The 19,017-nt window shown below is 40.6% G+C and overlaps 2 protein-coding genes and 1 long non-coding RNA gene across 4 annotated transcripts; 1 reads left to right on the forward strand and 2 right to left on the reverse strand.

Moving 5' to 3' along the window:
* Positions 1-900: 900 nt before the first annotated feature.
* pdgfrl (platelet-derived growth factor receptor-like) lies at positions 901-6,383 on the reverse strand. The gene is made up of 6 exons (XM_037261964.1): positions 6,165-6,383; positions 4,367-4,640; positions 4,086-4,237; positions 2,616-2,909; positions 2,380-2,516; positions 901-1,221 (listed from the first exon to the last, which is right to left on the reverse strand). The coding sequence occupies exons 1-6, from the start codon at positions 6,217-6,219 to the stop codon at positions 1,033-1,035; spliced, it is 1,101 nt and encodes a 366-aa protein (XP_037117859.1). The 5' UTR covers positions 6,220-6,383; the 3' UTR covers positions 901-1,032.
* A 708-nt stretch (positions 6,384-7,091) lies between these two features.
* On the reverse strand, positions 7,092-18,126 carry slc7a2 (solute carrier family 7 member 2). 2 transcript variants are annotated; one of them, XM_037262249.1, is made up of 12 exons: positions 17,964-18,126; positions 16,787-17,164; positions 16,539-16,694; positions 16,230-16,395; positions 15,994-16,130; positions 15,583-15,805; positions 13,749-13,885; positions 10,711-10,813; positions 9,880-10,094; positions 9,235-9,401; positions 9,030-9,138; positions 7,092-8,321 (listed from the first exon to the last, which is right to left on the reverse strand). In XM_037262249.1, exons 2-12 carry the CDS (start codon positions 17,154-17,156, stop codon positions 8,167-8,169), a joined length of 1,938 nt encoding a protein of 645 aa, XP_037118144.1. In that variant the 5' UTR covers positions 17,157-17,164; positions 17,964-18,126; the 3' UTR covers positions 7,092-8,166. The 2 variants fall into 2 exon arrangements, with proteins under 2 accessions (XP_037118144.1, XP_037118143.1); XM_037262248.1 differs by lacking the exon at positions 13,749-13,885 and adding an exon at positions 14,097-14,236.
* Positions 12,184-13,676, forward strand: LOC119129165. The gene is made up of 2 exons (XR_005099138.1): positions 12,184-12,260; positions 13,557-13,676. It is a non-coding gene; the product is annotated as an uncharacterized LOC119129165 (long non-coding RNA).
* Positions 18,127-19,017: the final 891 nt, after the last annotated feature.

Below are 19,017 nucleotides of genomic sequence, written 5' to 3' on the forward strand. Positions count from 1 at the left end.
ATCTCTAAACTTTAGAACAGGGGTCACCAACCTCCTACAACACAACGGCTCATGTTCATGCTTGCAAGGAGCATTCCACAATTCGTTCACATGCCTTAATTTTGCATTATTTTTAGAGGAGCGCTAACACTTGAATGGTGTGATAGCAAAAAAATGGCATCATGAGTAATGACGGAGCCAAGTCAATTGTCACATACCTACTGTGGTGAGTACAATGTGAAGTTTTTATATTGATCAAAACTGACTGTGAACAATATTGTTGTGGAGACGTGATATATTGAAAGATGAAGGTAATTGTTTTATGCTCTAGTAATAATGACATTGATACTCAAATTTCTGCAGAATTCTATTGTTGAAAGTCAGAAGGAAGCAGCTCTAAAACAAAACACGTTCTGGGCACGTGTAACGCATTCCACATATGGAGCAAATTAGAATGTCAGCTTGGCAAAATTCTCAGCTTTAACCAGATTCTTCTCGTGACTAGCTACAAAGCCACAGCAAATCTCTTAATGCTGCTGTCTCCCTCTCCTGTGAAGAAACACAGCAGCTAAGTGCATTCTAATGTTGGAGGAAATGGGAAGCTGTCTTTTTAATTTGACTCGCAATGTATTCAATTAGCTTTTTAACGTTCGACACTTAAATAGTGAGCAGAAGTGTTTCACTTTGTGTTTTTAATAAAGCAACTTTAAGTGAAAATCAACACGCAAAATTTTCTCAGCAGTATGTTGTATGTGCCCCCACTAGTCTAAACATGACATTAACATTGCGTTTGTGGAATTTGAGTTAAGCAGCAAAATCCACCTGTTTTTACCCATCTCAGGGGGCGACCATTTTTGCCATACGCTGTCGACTGACAATGACATCACAGTTGCCAAATCACAGGTCACATCCAATCACGCCTCAGCTTCAGAAAACTGGTGTTTATTCAGATTCCACAAACGAAACATTTATCAAAATAATGTGATTCAATCAGTTGGAGAGAACATATTACAAAGAAAATTTGGGTGTTGACTTTCCCTTTAAAGAGAAAAGCTATTTGGACATGATGCTAGTCATGACAAGTGTCTCGCCATGCTGGTTCTTGGCTTTGCAGATGTACTTTCCAAAATCAATGGTCTCCATGTCGTCAACGCTGAGAACGCTTTGTGTGATACGTGTCGTTTGACCCCGCCCTCGATTGACGAGCCTCCATGAGGTTTGGGTGTGAACGGGACGCTGGCCCTGAAACAAACAACAAATCATATCCCTCTGTAAAAATCATAACTTGTATTTAGGGGGAGTGGGGAGGGGCTAAAACAAGTAATTTAAGCTTCAACAACTTTTTTCACAACAGAAAAACTTAAAATATTATGAATTGCCCAAATTAAAGTTTGATCATAGTGTGTTTCCTTGAAAACTTGAGTTCACCTGACTTTTTTTACTTTTACAGCGCAGGAATATATTCAAGAAATACTGCATATAGACTAACTAGTATGATCAGTATTACATGGAGTTGATCACAAGTCAGTAGAGTAAATCTATTCTCACGCAATAGGGGCTGAATCGATTTTTAGAAATTGACTTCAAATCTTTACTATACCACAAAGTATGATTCCTCCCCTCATAAATATTTAAAGCACTAGCCTTATAAGTAAAGTAGCTTACAGATAATTTTACTTGACGCAGTTGACGTGGGACAACACAAGGTGTGTGAGGAAAAACTTAGTGTCTGTAACATATCATTGATTAAACGGCAATTAAGATAAAAGCACAATCCTCCAAAGTGACTGCAAAAAAAAAAAAAACCATTTAATTCAACTCCACTTTCAAATGCACATCAAGGCTATGAACAGTTTTTTTTGTTTTGTTTTTAAACCCAACACCTGCAAAAATAAAAAATACCATTAAAATCCAGAAAGAAAACACTTTTCAACCAAAACTTATCTTGCCAATTTAGTGGTAATGTGCGTTCTGTCGCAGAACCGAAATGCAGGTTTTTTTGTGATTCTGGGAGCCAAAAAACAAATCTGAAGCTTCTAGAGCATTTTCTGTTTGGGCTCTATAACTCCGGAAAGCCCTTCTTGCAGAAATTAGAGCTGCTACCCCAGTAGAAATGTTTGAATCGTGACTTAAAGGGGACGTCAACCCCAGTAACATGTACAATAATGTTTCCCCACTAGTCCAAACACCACATTCTGATTAATATTTCATTTGTGGAATATGAGTTTACGCAGCAAAATCCACTTGTTTTCATCCCTCTCAGGAGGCGGCCATTTTGCCACTTACTTTCGACTTAAAATGACACAGTTGACAGGTCTCAAGTCAAAATCGATCACGGCACAGCTTCATAAAACTGGTGAGCTGACTGTTTAATTGTTTTGAACAAGACATCCCTCTCACCTGCCCGGGAAAAGACCAGGTGAAGCTTACGTCGACGTCCGGCTCCCCTATCACACTGCAGGTCACGTTGACATTGTCGCCGCCGCTCGCCTGCTCAGAAGAAGCCTTCAGGCTCACGAATGGTGGACTGCTGGGGACTGTTGACAGTGGGAAGTGTGCAAGAATGGTCAGGTCCAACTAGCCTAACTTTAGCTGAACCAATAAGCAGACAGTTAACAAGTACAAGACAGCTTTACCCTCTACATAGAGCAGCTGGTATTTGGTGGAGATCTGCGGTGTTCCTTTGCCTACAGCCTTGCAGTAGAACACCCCCTGATACTCGTGGTCAGGTGTCTGCAGGACAAAACCCTTGGCGGGGTCATAGTTCACCAAGGTCTCATTGGTTGGGATCTCCTCAGGCGGCACTTCTCTGTGCAGCGACACCTTGGCCTGCGGAGTGGTCACGCGACACGGTACCACGGCCGGCTTGTCTGGGCGCAGGTACACAATCTGGAAGTGGATGTCCGATGGGACAAAGAGGTTGTCCTTGTCTGTAAAAGATTTTTGGCATTGATTATTGTCAACTTCTTACTAAGGTTTGACAATTATTAATCATGAAGCCGCTACGTATTTAAAGAATCAAGGAACCATAAATTTGAGAAAATATAGCGGTGGTGGAGTGGTAGAGTGTGTTGTTAGGAGTCCAATCTGCCTATCACTTCTTAAATTTTGTCCAAACACCAGATCTTAGCCTTGGTGTTTATAGATTGTCATGATGTTATCCCACTCATTTACCAATCAGTGCCATGGATTTTGGTAATCACAGGTTGTGAATTTTTCCATGCAACACAAGTATGCATTCATCTCATCAGTCGTGGATAAGCCTATCTTTGGGAGACAAACGGGGTATATTGCAGGGAAAAACGAATAAACAACACCTACTATATTTCCCTTGTCATTCATACTTCATAAAATCTTCAAGAACTTAATATGCCTTAATTGTTTGAAACAAATTGTTTGACAAAACAAAATGTGTTAGTGATTTGATTAGAGCTGTCAAAAATCAGTTGATTATTTGACAAACTATTATCAAATTAATCTACGACTATTTTGATATTCCACTAATCGTTTAGAGCACAGGTGTCAAACTCAAGGCCCGGGGGCCAGATACGGCCCGCCACGTCATTTTATGTGGCCCGCGAAGACAAATTGTGCATCAAATTTGTATCATTACTAGAATTGCAAATTGTCTTCACTTTTAATATCTTTTTTTTTTTAATATTTGACCAGTTTTTACTCATCTGATTTGAAAACGAGTTATTCGTCAGTTTGTTTTGTAACTTTTACTGTATATATGAGGTGCTCATACATTTATTTGGGTAGACGGTCATAATGGCCCTCCGAAAGAAGCTATGACTACAATGCGGCCCGTGAAAAAAACGTGTTTGACACCCCTGGTTTAGAGCCCCTATTATCTTCAAATTGTCCAAATACGCTGACTTCAGCATCTCAACCGTAAATATTCTCTGATTTCTGGAACTGAATCAGTTTCATAAAGGTTGGTGAGTAGAGCACAACATCAATCTCTGTCATGTAATATTGCGTCATTGTCTGTTAGTTTTTGTAATCACAAAATAAACAACAATAATTGATGAAGTTTTGTAATGAAAATGCATTACAAAACAAAAAAAATCAACAATGTCTACAAAAGCTGTATGTTCATTCACCTGCAAAATAGATGTGGGAGGCATACACACGTTCATGGTCCTTTTCGCACTCACCACCATCACACACGATCACCCAGCAACTGTACTGTCCAGTGTCAGCAGCTGAGGGCGAGGTCAGGATGAGCTGACTGTACTTGTCGCTCTGTATAATGCTGAAGGAGGAAAACATAGAAAGTATGGGAAGTGATACTGTGATATCCAGCTCGAGGTCCATGCACTAATACGCTATTTGTCCTTATGTACACATTGCAGAGCTGTTCATGAATGCACGTTCTGATCACCTGAGCCGAGAGTCGTTGAAGGTGTCCAGGTATGTGGGATAAGACCACCCGATGTTGGAGCCTTTGCAGCGCAGCTCTATGTCATTCCCGGGGGCCAGAATGGTGCTCTGGCCCAGACGCAGGAAACGGCCTTTTTCCAATACCTGTGTCAGGAGGCTGTGACCTCTCCCTCCTACCTCCTTCAGTTTGGGGTGACGCATCTTCCCCCGTTTCCCTCCCGGTCTGATTCGATTTTCCCCTGAATCCTTTCTTCTCTTGGCTTGCTGGCAAGAGCCTTTAAAAGAGAGTTAGAGAATCTATTTTTTTTACCGTTTGCTACCTGTTTTAGAAATGCTTGGCAAATTCCAGCCTCAATTTGTTTTATGATTCATTTTCAACAGTGATGTCCTTGGTCATCTCCCATCTTCCCATGAAGTCGGAAACAATGGCGGATGGTGCGATCTGACATTGACCATGGAATTAATCTTTCATTTCTTTGGAAGTCGTTCTAGCCTACAGTTAATTTTTATTCATCTCTTGAAATTATTGATTTTCCTGACATCCAGAGAGGTTAGCAATTTGACTATTTGTCACCCTTTAAATAGGCTGACTGATTACAAGTTTGACAATAGCTGTAATGTTAATTAGGGGTCATTTACTTATGTCAACAGTACTACAGCTAAAGCTCGATTTTGCGCGCACTTTGGAATCCAGAATTTGGGACTTGCGTTAACCGCAAAAGCACGTTGTAACGAAAGTCTTGGTGGGTTGTTTTTTTTAGAAAGGCTTGTTTTTTAGGCAGTCGAAGGGGACCTTTGTCACGTTAATTTAGGTCATGCATGTTGTTGGGCAGCCGAAGGAGTCCGTTTGCTCCACATACACACATCAGAGTCTGTTGACATTTTATTAAAAGAGAAGCAATACGCAGAAGACAATATCTGGCAGATTAGTAAATCATTTTGATGCTATGTGAATGGATGGAAGAGAGAATATAGCAGCCACTTATTCTACTACTGTGTCCAGCCACGCTCTTTGATTTGTGAGCGACTGTGGATGAGGTGCTTCTGCGAACTTCCCCTTTTCCCAATCGATAACATTTAAGTTACTTGGGTTAAGATATTTGGGTTTTTTCTTTCATTGCCAGAGGGGTACCAGCAATTTCGTCCATGTTTGTTTTTGTCTCGTAAGAGTGCTCATTACAACTCACATCCGGATTTTTGAACCTTGGCTAAAATCAAGCCCAAGTTGAACACTGGTGTCTAGGGATTCTTTGCGCGTGTGCTTCCAGCAGCTATAATAACATTCGAGCAAGATGTTTGAAATCCTTTTGTTCTGTCATATGTGGCCCAATATACTCTCACTGTTGATGGTGGTCATTTCATTCTCAAGGAGCACTAAAATAAATCTACAAAACAGTCTTTATGCGGATGAGGTGTTCCACTTTCATAACGAATGGAGGACCACTTCCAGCACAAGGCATGTTTATCAAAAACATGTGTAGTGAAACTACAAACTCGGAGAACTGCATGTGATTGTACAAAAGTGCCCCCAAACTAATATTCTGTTTCAGTTTTTCTAGAATTTAGCAACGGTCCTCGTGGGAGGGTTGGAGCCTACCACAACTGAGTTTGTGCTAGAGGCTATAGGAACATATTAGACAATCATTCACAGTCATGGACGATGAGTGTGTTCAATTTTCCAAACATGCAAGTTTTTGGAATGTGGGAGGAAGCTGGAGTATGCGTTAAAACAGAAACAAGGATGAGGAGAACATGGCAACTCCAAAAAGGAAGTCAAACAAATGTTGCAACAGACTTACCATGATGGAGCGCCACCCAAAACAGTGCGAGGCAAAGCACAACAAAAAGCTTCATGCTGTGCTGGATGTTGGGTCCCAAGGCCGAGCAGCGCAAAAGATCTCTCAAGAGGGGGCTTTTAAAGGGGCTTCAGGGTGGTAATGTAGGTCAGAGTCTGTAGGCTCCGGCTGCACTCTTCAGCTTTCCAGCGCCATCCCTCCTCTGGAATGAGAGGGAAGGGAAAGTATAAAAAAAACAAAAAACTCAGCGAACTTTGGTGAACGTCCCTCCTTTCTTATGGATCAGTTGACCCAAATGTTCTTTAATGTCCTCTGCTGGCCAAAAATGTGTACAACACCGCCACCACCTCAGCTGCACTTTTCATCGTGTTTTTTTACTTGAATGACGGTCGTTTTGTACATGGCAGTCCATTGACGGTGCGGTGAGGTTTATGGTTAATGAGGCAGTCCTTTTTACACCTTTGTGAGCCAAGCCTAATGGCCTATATTTGCCATTAAATTTGAAAAAAAAAAAGAAAAACATATACTGTAATCCCTCGTTTCTCGCGGATAATTGGTTCCAAAAACCACCGGCGATAAGTGAAATCCGCGAAATACGGTCACCAACAAGAAGTACTGGGCAGGCTAACGAGTTAGCGGAAAGATGCTAATTCGCGATCGTGCCAACACGCGAAAACGGACTTCTAAAGGAATGTAAACGAACATATGGAGCAATACTACATTGTCCTAAAGGTTAGACACATGCTTCCTCAATTTAGAAGTTTTATTTTGACTTTTAAATGTTTTTTTAATTTGGAAAAGAATCCGCGATGTAGTGAAGCCGCAATAAACGAAACGCGAAGTAGCGAGGGATCACTGTACACACACACACACACACACCTATATAGCTCTCACGATTGAGAATTCTAAACACCAAGAGGAGAAAGCATGTAAAAACCCTACATCGAGCTCTTCCTTTAATATCTTTTGAAGCTGTACAAGCTGTATAAAGACAATACAGTCCACATACCTGGGAAACATATTATGTCCCTAAGGCTGTATCAGTAATGTGCAGTATTAAAGCCCAGTTTGCCATAGTGTGATAAAAAATAAAAACACATAATTACTGTAAGAAATTATAATCAAATATCATTCATTCAGACTGTAACAGTTGAAACGTACAGAAAGGCCACTAAATAAGACTCTTTGTAAAGTTAATCGTTACATAACACTTGTTGCTCTGTTCTAGCATATCATGAATAAACAAAAGCAACAAATACATGCCTTCTAAATTGAGACTGCATATCAATCTAAATATAATTTGTATTTGTCGAGACATTGTAATCACATGAAACAACTGATGAATCATCTAAAATATACTGATTGACATTTTGAGCATTGTACAACATGAAAGAAAATAAAAGTGCTTTAAACTACACTCACCAATCACAGCATTAGCTACACATTGCACAATGTACGTCATGATATGTAACGCAAGCGCTGTATTTAAGTATCTGAATACACATGTTGAGCTTGGATAGAAAGGTATCCCTTTAATGTGTTTTTGTGGTTGTAGTGTTGCTTTCCATTGTGCAGGTGTACCTAATGTTGTGGCATATAGCACAAAATCTGCTTATCAAAAGACTAAAAATACACTTGCACCATTAAATGAACAGAGGAATTCAAAAAATAGTTTTGCAAAGGCAACCTTCTTACAATGAAAAGCAAATTCTCTAACAAGTAACGTCCATACTAAAACCATCTCAGTCTTGCACTGACTGTGTCAATCTGAGGGAAATCACTCTCCAGTGTGTTACCTGTCCTTTCCATTGTGCCCGAGACACAATGTCAGAGCAGTCGCTCATCATGCGACCACTGACACAAAATACTGACATGGCTTTCAAAGACCGAATGTAGTGAGGCCCACGTTGGTGAAACTGTTTATATGAGTTCCTGGAGCTATGCTATTATGTATGTTGGGCCTGGGTTTCACCTCACAGTATATTAGCACTAAAATGAAGGAATCTTAAAACTGGCTGGTCTTCTCTGGGCAGATGAAGCGCTCCTGTTGCTTCTCGACTGCAGTCAATCCGGCCTGTTTGGCAGTACTGCTTGTGCCCTGGAGAGAGCGCTGGCGCTCCACACTGTGCCACATGCCATAACCGAAATAGATCAAGAAGCCTAAGAGAGGGAACAGGTGGGGAAAAATAAATGTACTGTACACACTCTCACACACACACACACACGTGTATATATATACATATATATATATATATATATGTACACACACACACACACACACACACAGTAATATATATATATATATATATATATGCTGTCGGTGATGTATATTAGTTTTTTAACTGATTATTTGCACGTTTTTATAATTAATCATGATTAATCTACTTCTGTTATTTTCAACATGCAGAAATAAATATCCCATTGCACAAGGGGGAAAAAGTACACTGCAGCCACAATAAAACCATAAACAATTTTGCTCACTTAATTTTTGAACATATTTAAAGTAGCCAAATGCTTTAAAGAAAATAGCTTCTTTTTTCTCACGCATGCACAAGTCAATAGTCCGTGGCATTATGGGGAAAATGCTACGTTTGTAGTATTTCACGACAACCCTATTGACGAGTACGTTCAAATGTTTCCAAGTTCATTCAAATGTATTCCCGAGTACGTACCTCAGAGTATGTTAGAACGTATTTGCCAGTCAAAATGTTTACTCAACAATGGCAGCTCCACGCTTTTATAATTTCATTAGATTTTTGTTTAAAACTATAATCCTGCTTAATTTGAACTCATTCATCGCCATTGGCGGCTATAGATGTAAAAGACTGATTTTAATTGGGGTGGCAATCAATAAGATAAGAGACTTACCTAGCGCCATCCACACGGAGAAACGTATCCAAGTGTCTCCACTCAATTGAACCATGAGGTAAACATTAACAAATATGCTAAGAATCGGCAGAAACGGCAAAAGGGGAACCTGTCGTGACACACACACACACACACATAGGCAGACAATAACTATGAGTTTTTGTGTTCAACATCAGTCAATAATTTTCAGATGTGCGGTACATACCATGAAGGAAACCCTCTGAGCGGTCTGTGGCTGTCTGCAAATCATGACGACGCAACCGACAAAGATAAGTAAGCACACAGACAGAGTTGCAAAGATCCATACTTCCATGCCAATGATGGCGTCGATGTGGTAAGTGGTCAGATAGCTGATCACACATACCAGCAGCACTGTGTTTAAACAAGAGACATGTAAACAATTCTTACTCATACACGGTATATCTTAATTTTGTTAAACATGAGTCAGGCACTTGCACTAGTTTCATGGTTTCGTCTGGATCTCCTATTTCAGGGGTGTCAAACTCATTTTTTTTCACGAGCCGCATTGTAGTCATAGTTTCTTTCGGAGGGCCATTATGTGTCAACCCAAATAAATGTATGAGCACCTCATATTATATCCAGTATAAGCTACAAAACAGATAACTCGTTTTCAAATCAGACTAGTAAAAACTGGTAAAATATTCAAAAAATATATATTTTTAAAAGTGAAGACAATTTGCAATTCTAGTAATGACACAAGAATTTGATGCACAATTTGTCTTCGCAAGCCACCTAAAATGATGTGACGGGCCGTATCTGGCCCCCGGGCCTTGAGTTTGACACCTGTGTCCTATTTGATCATGTCGAATAGATGAGACATTTGCCTCACCTAGCACACAAATGGAAAAGTTGACCGTGCCAGATGAATGTTCAGAGGGGGATGCAGGTGGGTGAAGGACCGCCTGCAGAATTGAGCCTTCTGCTTTTAGCGTGTTGAGGTGGGACTCGGATTCAGTCAGTTCTGACTCGCCCTCCTTAGAGGACAGATAGTCCCTTTTACAGCCACCTTCCCTTTGACGCTCCAAAGCGCCATCTGGCTGATACCTGGAGGTGAAAATTTATTGGTTCTGTAGTCTCCGGCCATTTTTCTACAGTTCAAACACCTTAAAATGACACATTACACAGTAAATATTACACAGCGCAAACTTGAGCTTTATAGGTTGTATGGCAGCCTCTCTAAGTTGTACTCTGCCCCTTGCCCAAAGTCAGATGGGATAGCTGCCATCTTATCAGAGAACTTAATAAGGACAATTGGGAGGAACGAGTGATTGTCAGGCCTGATCAACACATAAATCTTAAAGTAATTTCAATTGCTGTGACAACTACATTTTAAGGTGAGGCAGTAGGAGATATTTACACATAAAAATAAGATAATAAAAAATGCTAATGAGAAAAAATATGTTGTAAAGTGTCCTTATGTGCTGTTAAAGTGCCATTATGAATCGAGTGATCCGAAAATGACCCACATCCTGAGTAGTAGAGCATAGAGTACACACTGTTACCTCGTCACCCCCTTCATATTTATACAAGAGCCACATTTACAGCTCTTACATCACAAGTTGCACTTTATAGAATTAGGTAATCATTCCTGTGGCTTTTCAAGTAGAAATAAATGTTGCGAACATAAGATTGTTGTTGTTTACTGAGTAAATGTACTCACCTGAGAATCAGTACGCACACAGCAACCAGTGAGTAGGCCAGCAGAGTTCCAATAGACATCATGTCAACCAAAGCTTTGAGGTCAAACAGGAAAGCCATGACGGCTATACCGCAAGCAAAGAAAACAAACACACTTAGCACATTTGACGTAAAAACACCAAAACATATGCGTACACAAAACTGGACCACCACCTGGACATCTGCAAGCTCAATCTTTTCCCATAAATAGACAGCACCAGATTATAGCTAAGACTTAGATCGAGCAAGACCATAAACATTTCATGCAGTCATTTCCACAGCAGTATATTTCCTTCATCTGATAAATTAGCAGACATCATCTCCATACTGAGTTTAGTTTGATATGACACTTTGGTGCTGCTCACAGCTCCCTCTCTTGTGTCCCAGCAACTGACTCTAGCATGGAGTTGATCTCAGCTGGTCTGTGCAATTCTGCCGCTTTTTGCAATGTCGTGCTATAACATAAAACCACAATTCAAAAAAGTTGTTTTGTATGCCGGCATGACACAACTCTCTATGGGTGCAACTGCATCCTACTGAGCTGGACGTCTTATTTTGCACGGTAAAAGTGGCGCTGCATTGGAACAAAAAGTTGCATGTTTGTTTTTGACATGGCAAGTTAAAAGAGCAGCAGATTAAAAAAATAATACGTGTCTGGACTTCATTGTATTTCATTCATGAACATGACAACAGGGTGCATACGAACTCTCTGAATCACTCGAGAAATCAATTCATAGAATGCATTATTGTCATCTTCATCATATTTCTTATTTTTCAAAAGACCCTCCTGGTTGTATGGTCACACACGGACACGTGCAATATGATCATTTCACAGCGGTGATCTGTGATCGCCCTAGTCAACTTCACATCATCCCCCCGAGGATGTCTGCTTGCAGTACCTCATAAATATACTTTGCGTATCGGCTTCATTCCTGCACAGACTCCAGCAAATCAGTTTCTGGTTCCACCATGTCAATTAGGACTGTGCGCCTCTCGTGTGCTGATCTTAAAATAAATCAGAGGATCCACTTTCATTGGCCGTCAGCTTCATTGGCAAGTCAGCTGTGTTCACATCGACAACGGCCCAAAAAATGTCAACTGTGTCAAAGTGTGCCAACTGTGTTTCTGTGAAATTAGTAAACTAGTCTAGCCTGCACATGTACAGATTTAAGCCACGCCATCCACCAGACTTTCACTGGGCAAGAGTATAGATACCAGGCAGACAAAAAAAAGGATAATATTTACAGAATCATTGGAAAGGAACAATTTGCCGATATGAAAAATTTAAATAATCTCTTTTGTTTCAGCAGCTGACATTACTGTAGTTTATTCCATAAGCATCATCTTCTCAATGTGGAAAGTATCCAAGCGATAATCTAATTCTACAAATAGTTGACATTTCATTTAGAACATTTATTATCAGAAAAAGAATAATGCTCAAAATCCCCCCAAAAGGTCTATTTGGTTTTTTCGGGGGGGTCTCCATTTTTCCTCAAAATAATGTCACCATAAAAATGATGTTCTAGCGCAGGGGTGGGCAAACTACGGCCCGCGGGCCACATCCGGCCCACGGGACCGTTTAATCCGGCCCGCCAACCCTGAATTAATTGTATTATTAAACTTTTTTTTTTGTCATTTTGCCTGCAATGACTGCGTTTCCCCAGTAGATGGGGAACCGCTCGCCTGCGCATTTACTACCGGAAGCCGTGTCAGAAAGCTCGGTGCACACTCACAAGTGCGTGTACGTACGTACTCAGTAGTACGGACATGGCGCACTCGCGCTCTATTTGTATCAGTCCCGAATTTAGAGCGTGGGCTGTGACGACAGCATTCTTGTACTTCGCTCGCTGAGCTTTCAGATACAGTTTTACGCTAAAGCCACCCACAAACCTTCCACTGGAATCCTTCCATTAAAATGAGTGGCCCGAAGAAAAGAAGTGAGTGCCGAATGTTAAAAGAGTGGCCAATTTGGCTCGACGTACGCGACGTGACGTTCAGCCACATCAACCCGTCACAGATCGAGGTAAACGGATCTCTCCTAAGAATTGCCACAACAAATTTTACTCCAGACTATGATGCACTAGCAAAAAAGGGAGACCAACAACACTGTTCCCACTGAAAATGAAGGGGAGGCTCTCACGTTTGTTGTAAAAAAATGCATTTTGAATATGATTTGTACACATAGCAGGGATTGAAACTAGCGACCATTCTCATTTTCAAACAATGCAGGATGCTCAAGGACATTGACGCACCCGCCACCTGTTTGCGACTAATCTTAACCTGTAAAGTTCTTAAGGCTTACTTTAAGGAAGTGTTTCCCGTTTCCTCACCTCTGTTACCAGGTGTTTGTGAGTTAAAACTCTGCTCTGATGTTCAGATACCCCTCACCGTGTTGCCGTTTTGATTACTTTATTTGGATGTATGCTTTCACCGAGTCTTCAAGATGATATATTTGGTCAGAATGTTTGCTGTTTGATGTGATCTCATAAGATAAACATTTTTCATTAATCTGACCTGCAGTCACTGAAGTGATGGAGACTGTTATTCATAATAATAGTGTCGTATTTTATGAGAATCACTGATAGCAGTTTTTTAGTGATTTTTTTTTTAATGCTGTTAATAAATGCATTTGTTTTCAAAAAACTTGTTTGGAATATCCATGCTTTATTACCTACTAAAGGCCAAAATCTTTTATGCAATGACCTTTACAGGTCGCTTATATTACTTCACACAAACACTACGTCCATCTGCTCCTGGTTCGGCCCTCCGGTCCAAATTTAGAACCCAGTTCGGCCCGCGAGTCAAAAACTTTGCCCACCCCTGTTCTAGCGTGTACTCGCAACACACTCAGCTTCTATTTTGTCCTGTTGACCAGCTCACTTGACTTGGAATTGACATGCACTTTAGCAAACCATCACAAACATGAACATGCAGCCATCACCACCGACACCGCGTGACGACGATTCAAAGCCAAACAAAGTCCACACCACAAGCCTGTATACAGCTTGTATGGCTGCTTACCCGCGGTGGTACCTGCCGCCATGGTGGCAGCCACAGGCGACTGCCGCTTACTCACTTTGGACATAAATTTGAACAGAATGCCATCTCGTGCCATGGCAAAGAGAATGCGTGGTAGTGGGAACATGGCGCCCAACAGGCTATGGAGAAGAGGGTTCATGGTTAAGTGGAGAACACAGAGAAAAGGACACATTTCACCTGCACAACTGTGAAAGCACACGTGAAAGGCAGGGATGAGGGAGGGTTAATTGTTTTAACCACAAATTGTGCACATGGGTAGCTATGAGTTTTTCTTGGGCAGTGTCTTTCACAGTTGATTGGTGGAGAAGCTCTTTGCTCCCTTGCTCTCACCTGCTACTACACCGGAACTCATAGTGGCAATAAGGGGGGTCTTCGTCTTAGGATTGATTCGGGCTAAGGCTTTGAAAAGCACCCCATCCTCTGCCATAGCATAGATTACACGAGGCATAGGGAAAATGGAGCCCAGCAGACTGCATGAGACAGCAGAGACATGCAAGACCAACACGTTAGTCAAGACACCCAAAAGCACACGCACACAAGGACACAGCAACCACAATCACATCTTAAAAGCTTCACAGTGGGAGGGAGGGTGTGCCTTTCTTTTCCGATGGGGCATTAGTCAGTCCAAATAACATCAAGTGGAATTTTTTTTCAAGTAGATGTAACTTAATCCTCCAAGGAAAGCATTGTTGGTGCTATTCTTATAATGTTCTTTTATTGTTTTGATGTCACGGCATTTTGTGCTTGAAAACAACAATGATCAAGCAGTGAAATGGAGCCAAACAAAATAATGAGAATGGGGCAAAACCGCAAAAACAACTTGATCAGTTGTAAAATCACCAATGCAGGATATTACACCATCACAAATAGCAGACCGTGGAAAAATTGTCAATCAATCTAAGTTAATTTAAAAAAACAATTAAAGAATGAACATGACCTTATGTTCCTTTACAGAAATATGAGATTGAAAATAAACATATCAGTAAAGAAAGGCACAATGGGCTTCAGACTTGTTTTTTATTTTGGTTCTACGACCTTTTATTTGGTCACACTCGTTTTTCTATGACTCATTAAATTATGGCTTGAATGACTGACAATTTAATTTGATGACAGCTGAGCTGATGGGTTTTGAGTGCTTCACTTTCACACTAGCCCTTTGGATCATCTACTGCCGTAGTTATATAATATATACTGTATATAATGCAAGGCTCTCCATTTTTTTAAAGATTTGTGAAGCAGATTCGCTCATCAATAATTTCATTTGTGTAACAATTTTCAAATTTTGAGGAGCATTTTTTTTTCCCGGTAATTCAGTAAATATAAGGACATAACTGGGGACTTAAATTTTGGGCTGCAGCTTAGAGATATTTGAGTATTGAACAATCAAATATTCAGAAATAGGAAATAAGACATTTTACAGAACGCGTGATCTGGTTTTGCAAAGCTGCCAACTAACAGAAAATTTGAAATCTAAATTATACATCAAAAACATTCACGTGCAAGGTCTGTGTTGACTACACGACACCGTTTTTTTTATTTTTGCCACAGAGACGGTTGTTCATAGTATTGCTCTTCAGGTGTGTTATATATGAGTCTCACAGTATTGCTCTTCATGTGTGTTATATATGAGTCGCAAAATGTGAATTTTGATATGTAATCAGCGATGCAAAAAAACAAGTCATTTACCCACACTCCCGTTTGGCCGCCCATATATAATCATTTCGAATCAATAGCAAGACTGGCAGCATGCACAATGATATATATTTGTATCCACAAATTATGACGTTGAATGTACAAAAAAAGTCACTTGAGTTACCTGGTAGACAGGGCACATAATGAACCTACAGCGACCACATATTTGGCAGGGCTCCATCCCACATACTCAAAAGCCATGGGCAAAGGGCTTTTTTCATCCAACAGGTAGTAAGGCATCATGAGTGTGAGCGCGGCCGAAACACCAAAGTACGCCAGGAAACACACAGTCAGTGACACCACTATGCCGATAGGAATGGCCCTCTGAGGGTTCCTCACCTCCTCACCTGCAGTAGAAAACAACAAGTACTGTACAATACATCGGTCGTAATGTTGCAATCTAACATCATGCTTTTTTCCACTCCAATTTCTGTTTCAGTGTGGCAGAGAATTGTGCCATGAGTACATTTGAATGCAATACTTATCAAAAGAAATGAAAAAACTAAGTTTTACAACCGTAAGGCCAAGCTCATACCTGTAGTTGCTATGCAATCAAAGCCCACAAAAGCATAGAAGCAGGTGGCGGCTCCAGCTAATGTTCCACTGAAACCGTATGGCATGAATCCTCCAGCTCCATAATCACTGCTCACGTTACCTGTAGCTGATAAGTTCCTAAAACAACAACAAAATGTCAAGGGAAGTATATTCTTACTGGTATTTAAATAAACATTTTAAGCCACTGTACAATTTGTGCAATGGGAAAATAATCACCTGGATGCTATGGTAAGATTTACTAGAGAATCTTCTGTTATCTTCCAGTTGTTTGCATCTCCTTTTACAAAGCCAGAGATGATAACAAAGAACAACACGAGCACATTGATAGAGGTGAAGACTTTGTTGACCCAGGCTGACTCCTTAACCCCAAATGACAGGAGCCCTGCATGAGTACAAACACAATGAGCATAAAAACTACAAATCCATTGCTATTAGTGCAATTCAGTTTGTTTTATGCTTGATTACAATTAGGTTAAGGGGGAAAACAAATACAAAATACATAGTGAGGATCATTTATTTTCTTACCAGACAGCAGCAGAATCAAACAGACTGCAAAGAAGTCAGGATACTGAGCCAGACCAGGAGAGTTCATGCGAAAGTAAGTTTTACAGAATATTTCAATATGTCCTCCTGTCATTTCATCAAATGTTCCGCTCCAAGCCCGAGCTACTGAGGATGTACCTGTTACAAAGAAGAGGACAAAATATACACGTGAATTATGATGAACATACCAACAGAGATATACGTATGTCAATAATGTGGCGGTAATTCACCAATCACATAGGAGAGAATCAAATTCCAACCGGTGATAAAGGCCCATATCTCCCCTACAGTCACATAACTGTAAAGGTAAGCCGAACCGGTCTTTGGGACGCGGGCTCCAAACTCAGCATAACAAAGGCCGGCCATGACAGAAGCCAGTGCAGCAATGAGGAAGGAGATGACTATGCTGGGACCGGAGTTTCCCTTGGCTACTTCTCCAGCCAGGACGTAGACACCCGCGCCCAGAGTGCTGCCCACGCCGAGGGCAATCAGGTCCACAGTTCCCAAGCAACGGCAGAGCTTGGAGTCCTCCAAACTGTTAAGGTCAACCAACTTTCGGCGCACCAGGGAACGGCCAAAGGACAGAACCTGCTCTAACATGTTGTCGCCTGTGAACACAGAAAAGAATTTCTGAAAATATGTAAGCAGTTAAAGCGTGACTATTTGTACTGAATTTCATCGTGATGAAAAGCTCTGTCTCTTATGCATCAGCACCAAAGCACACATAAAAGAAGCCAGGTGAGGGCAGAAAGAGCAAATGAGCAATTTGAAATGCGCCTCAAGAGAAATGGGACACACTTTGGGAATGCTGCCAATGGGGTACCATTCATTGAGTAAGCATTCCATTAGGAATCAATTGTTTAGAGTTATGGTGCAGATCGGACAATTCAAAGGACTGCATTCACTCACTGAGCATGAATGCATCATTATGACCCAGCAACCGCATTCCAATATCGCTCAATATAAATTATCCTGCACTAGAAACAGAGAATCCGCCGGAAAGTGTAGTGCAAAGTTTCATTAAAATAACTCCATTTGTGAATACAATATATATTGAAAAAAAAAAAAAGTTAATTCCTTCTCCTTACCAGTTAAAAGAATCATTTTCTTCAGGTTTTTAACTTAATTTAACTGTGCATTAATCACCATTAGAGAACCACGAGAACTGGATTTTGGATGACAGCTCAGCTCCATTATATGGTCTACATGGTGTTAGAGTTCATGAAAAATGTAGACCCTAAAGACCAAATTGAGTCATTTTTAATTATTTTTATTGTTTTAGAATATGTTGTGCAGCTTTTTCCTTATCTGCCTAAAAGGATCCTGCATAACCCCTACCCCCCAAAATAAACAGATTTACTTTTTTAAAGCATTTATGATCATAGCCAATCAGAGATACGCTCCTACCTGTGAATATGATTCAACAAGGATAGTCCAAAATTCGGAAGAAAAAGTAACAAGTATCAAGATGTTTCTGCATGGAAACTTTGCAGGTCCGTTATAGTCAGACTGGCGATCGCTTGAGCTCCAGCCTTAAGTTGTGACTGAAAACTAGCTTCCAGACTAATTCACCTCCCTCACTGTGCAAACTGTTGAGCAGGATTTTTACTCCTCCCCTCTGTTCTCAGTATTACTTTATAGGATCTGCCCTGCCTCGCCCCAGGAGAGAGATGCCCCCATTCCTCATTTCCATGCTTGTTATTTGGAATATAAATGTACAACGTAAGTTTAAATATATATATGTACGTATATATATACATATATGTATCTCCTCCTGAGACCCAGCAATTCACTTTTGTCCTCCACAGTTAATTCCTGTTAATTCCTGCTGGCTATTCCTGTTGGCCCTTACGGAGGACATCCTCGGCTTTTCACATTTGCCATAACCAAGTCCCGATGTCCTCTCCAAAGAAAATATTGTAAAAAATGAATAAAAACATTTTGATATTTGTTTTTACGGCAGTAATGTCTTTTCATATGTATATATGTGTATAAGAATATACAATGCAAGACAAGTTGCTATTATTGTCATTATCATATTTATAATATTAATATCATATCTAGTTGAGGCAAAAGGAGGCCTATGGTGCAGGTTCAGATGCTGCTTAGCAAGCACTGATAAGTAGTTGAGCAACTGGCATTGACAAACAATGTGTCAAACATTTGTGTTTACCCAGTGCAGGCAAGAGGAGTGCTGCTAAAAGCATAGCTGCTGATTGGTCACTGAAGGATGGACAAGTAACAGGAAAGAGGGGGGGGGGGGGGTCGCCCTCCTAATGGATGACAGGTATTGCTCAATCTTCTATGAGCTATTGGACCACCGCATATGAATCAATATTCTGCCTCACATATGCTCACCGAGGGTCACAAGGGGGAAAAAAAATCTAAAATTTCAGATCGCAACTCTTGGTTATCAGGGAATATTTCTGACAAAACTTGCTCAAGCAATCTTAGAACCCCA

The sequence above is a fragment of the Syngnathus acus genome, chromosome 10, assembly GCF_901709675.1.
Source record: "Syngnathus acus chromosome 10, fSynAcu1.2, whole genome shotgun sequence".
NCBI lineage: Eukaryota > Metazoa > Chordata > Actinopteri > Syngnathiformes > Syngnathidae > Syngnathus > Syngnathus acus.

What these genes read in the sequence shown, in the direction of transcription:
- pdgfrl (XM_037261964.1), bottom strand. Translation starts at nt 6,219, where the DNA reads ATGAAGCTTTTTGTTGTGCTTTGCCTCGCACTGTTTTGGGTGGCGCTC. An exon ending in TTGGGTGGCGCTCCATCATG is followed by an intron (nt 4,641 to 6,164) that starts GTAAGTCTGTTG and finishes TCTCTTTTAAAG; the next exon opens with GCTCTTGCCAGCAAGCCAAG. An exon ending in CCAGCTGCTCTATGTAGAGG is followed by an intron (nt 2,517 to 2,615) that starts GTAAAGCTGTCT and finishes CACTGTCAACAG; the next exon opens with TCCCCAGCAGTCCACCATTC.
- slc7a2 (XM_037262248.1), bottom strand. Translation starts at nt 17,156, where the DNA reads ATGTTAGAGCAGGTTCTGTCCTTTGGCCGTTCCCTGGTGCGCCGAAAG. An exon ending in GAGTTCCGGTGTAGTAGCAG is followed by an intron (nt 10,814 to 14,096) that starts GTGAGAGCAAGG and finishes CTTGCGGTATAG; the next exon opens with CCGTCATGGCTTTCCTGTTT. An exon ending in CTTTTCCATTTGTGTGCTAG is followed by an intron (nt 9,402 to 9,879) that starts GTGAGGCAAATG and finishes GTTTAAACACAG; the next exon opens with TGCTGCTGGTATGTGTGATC.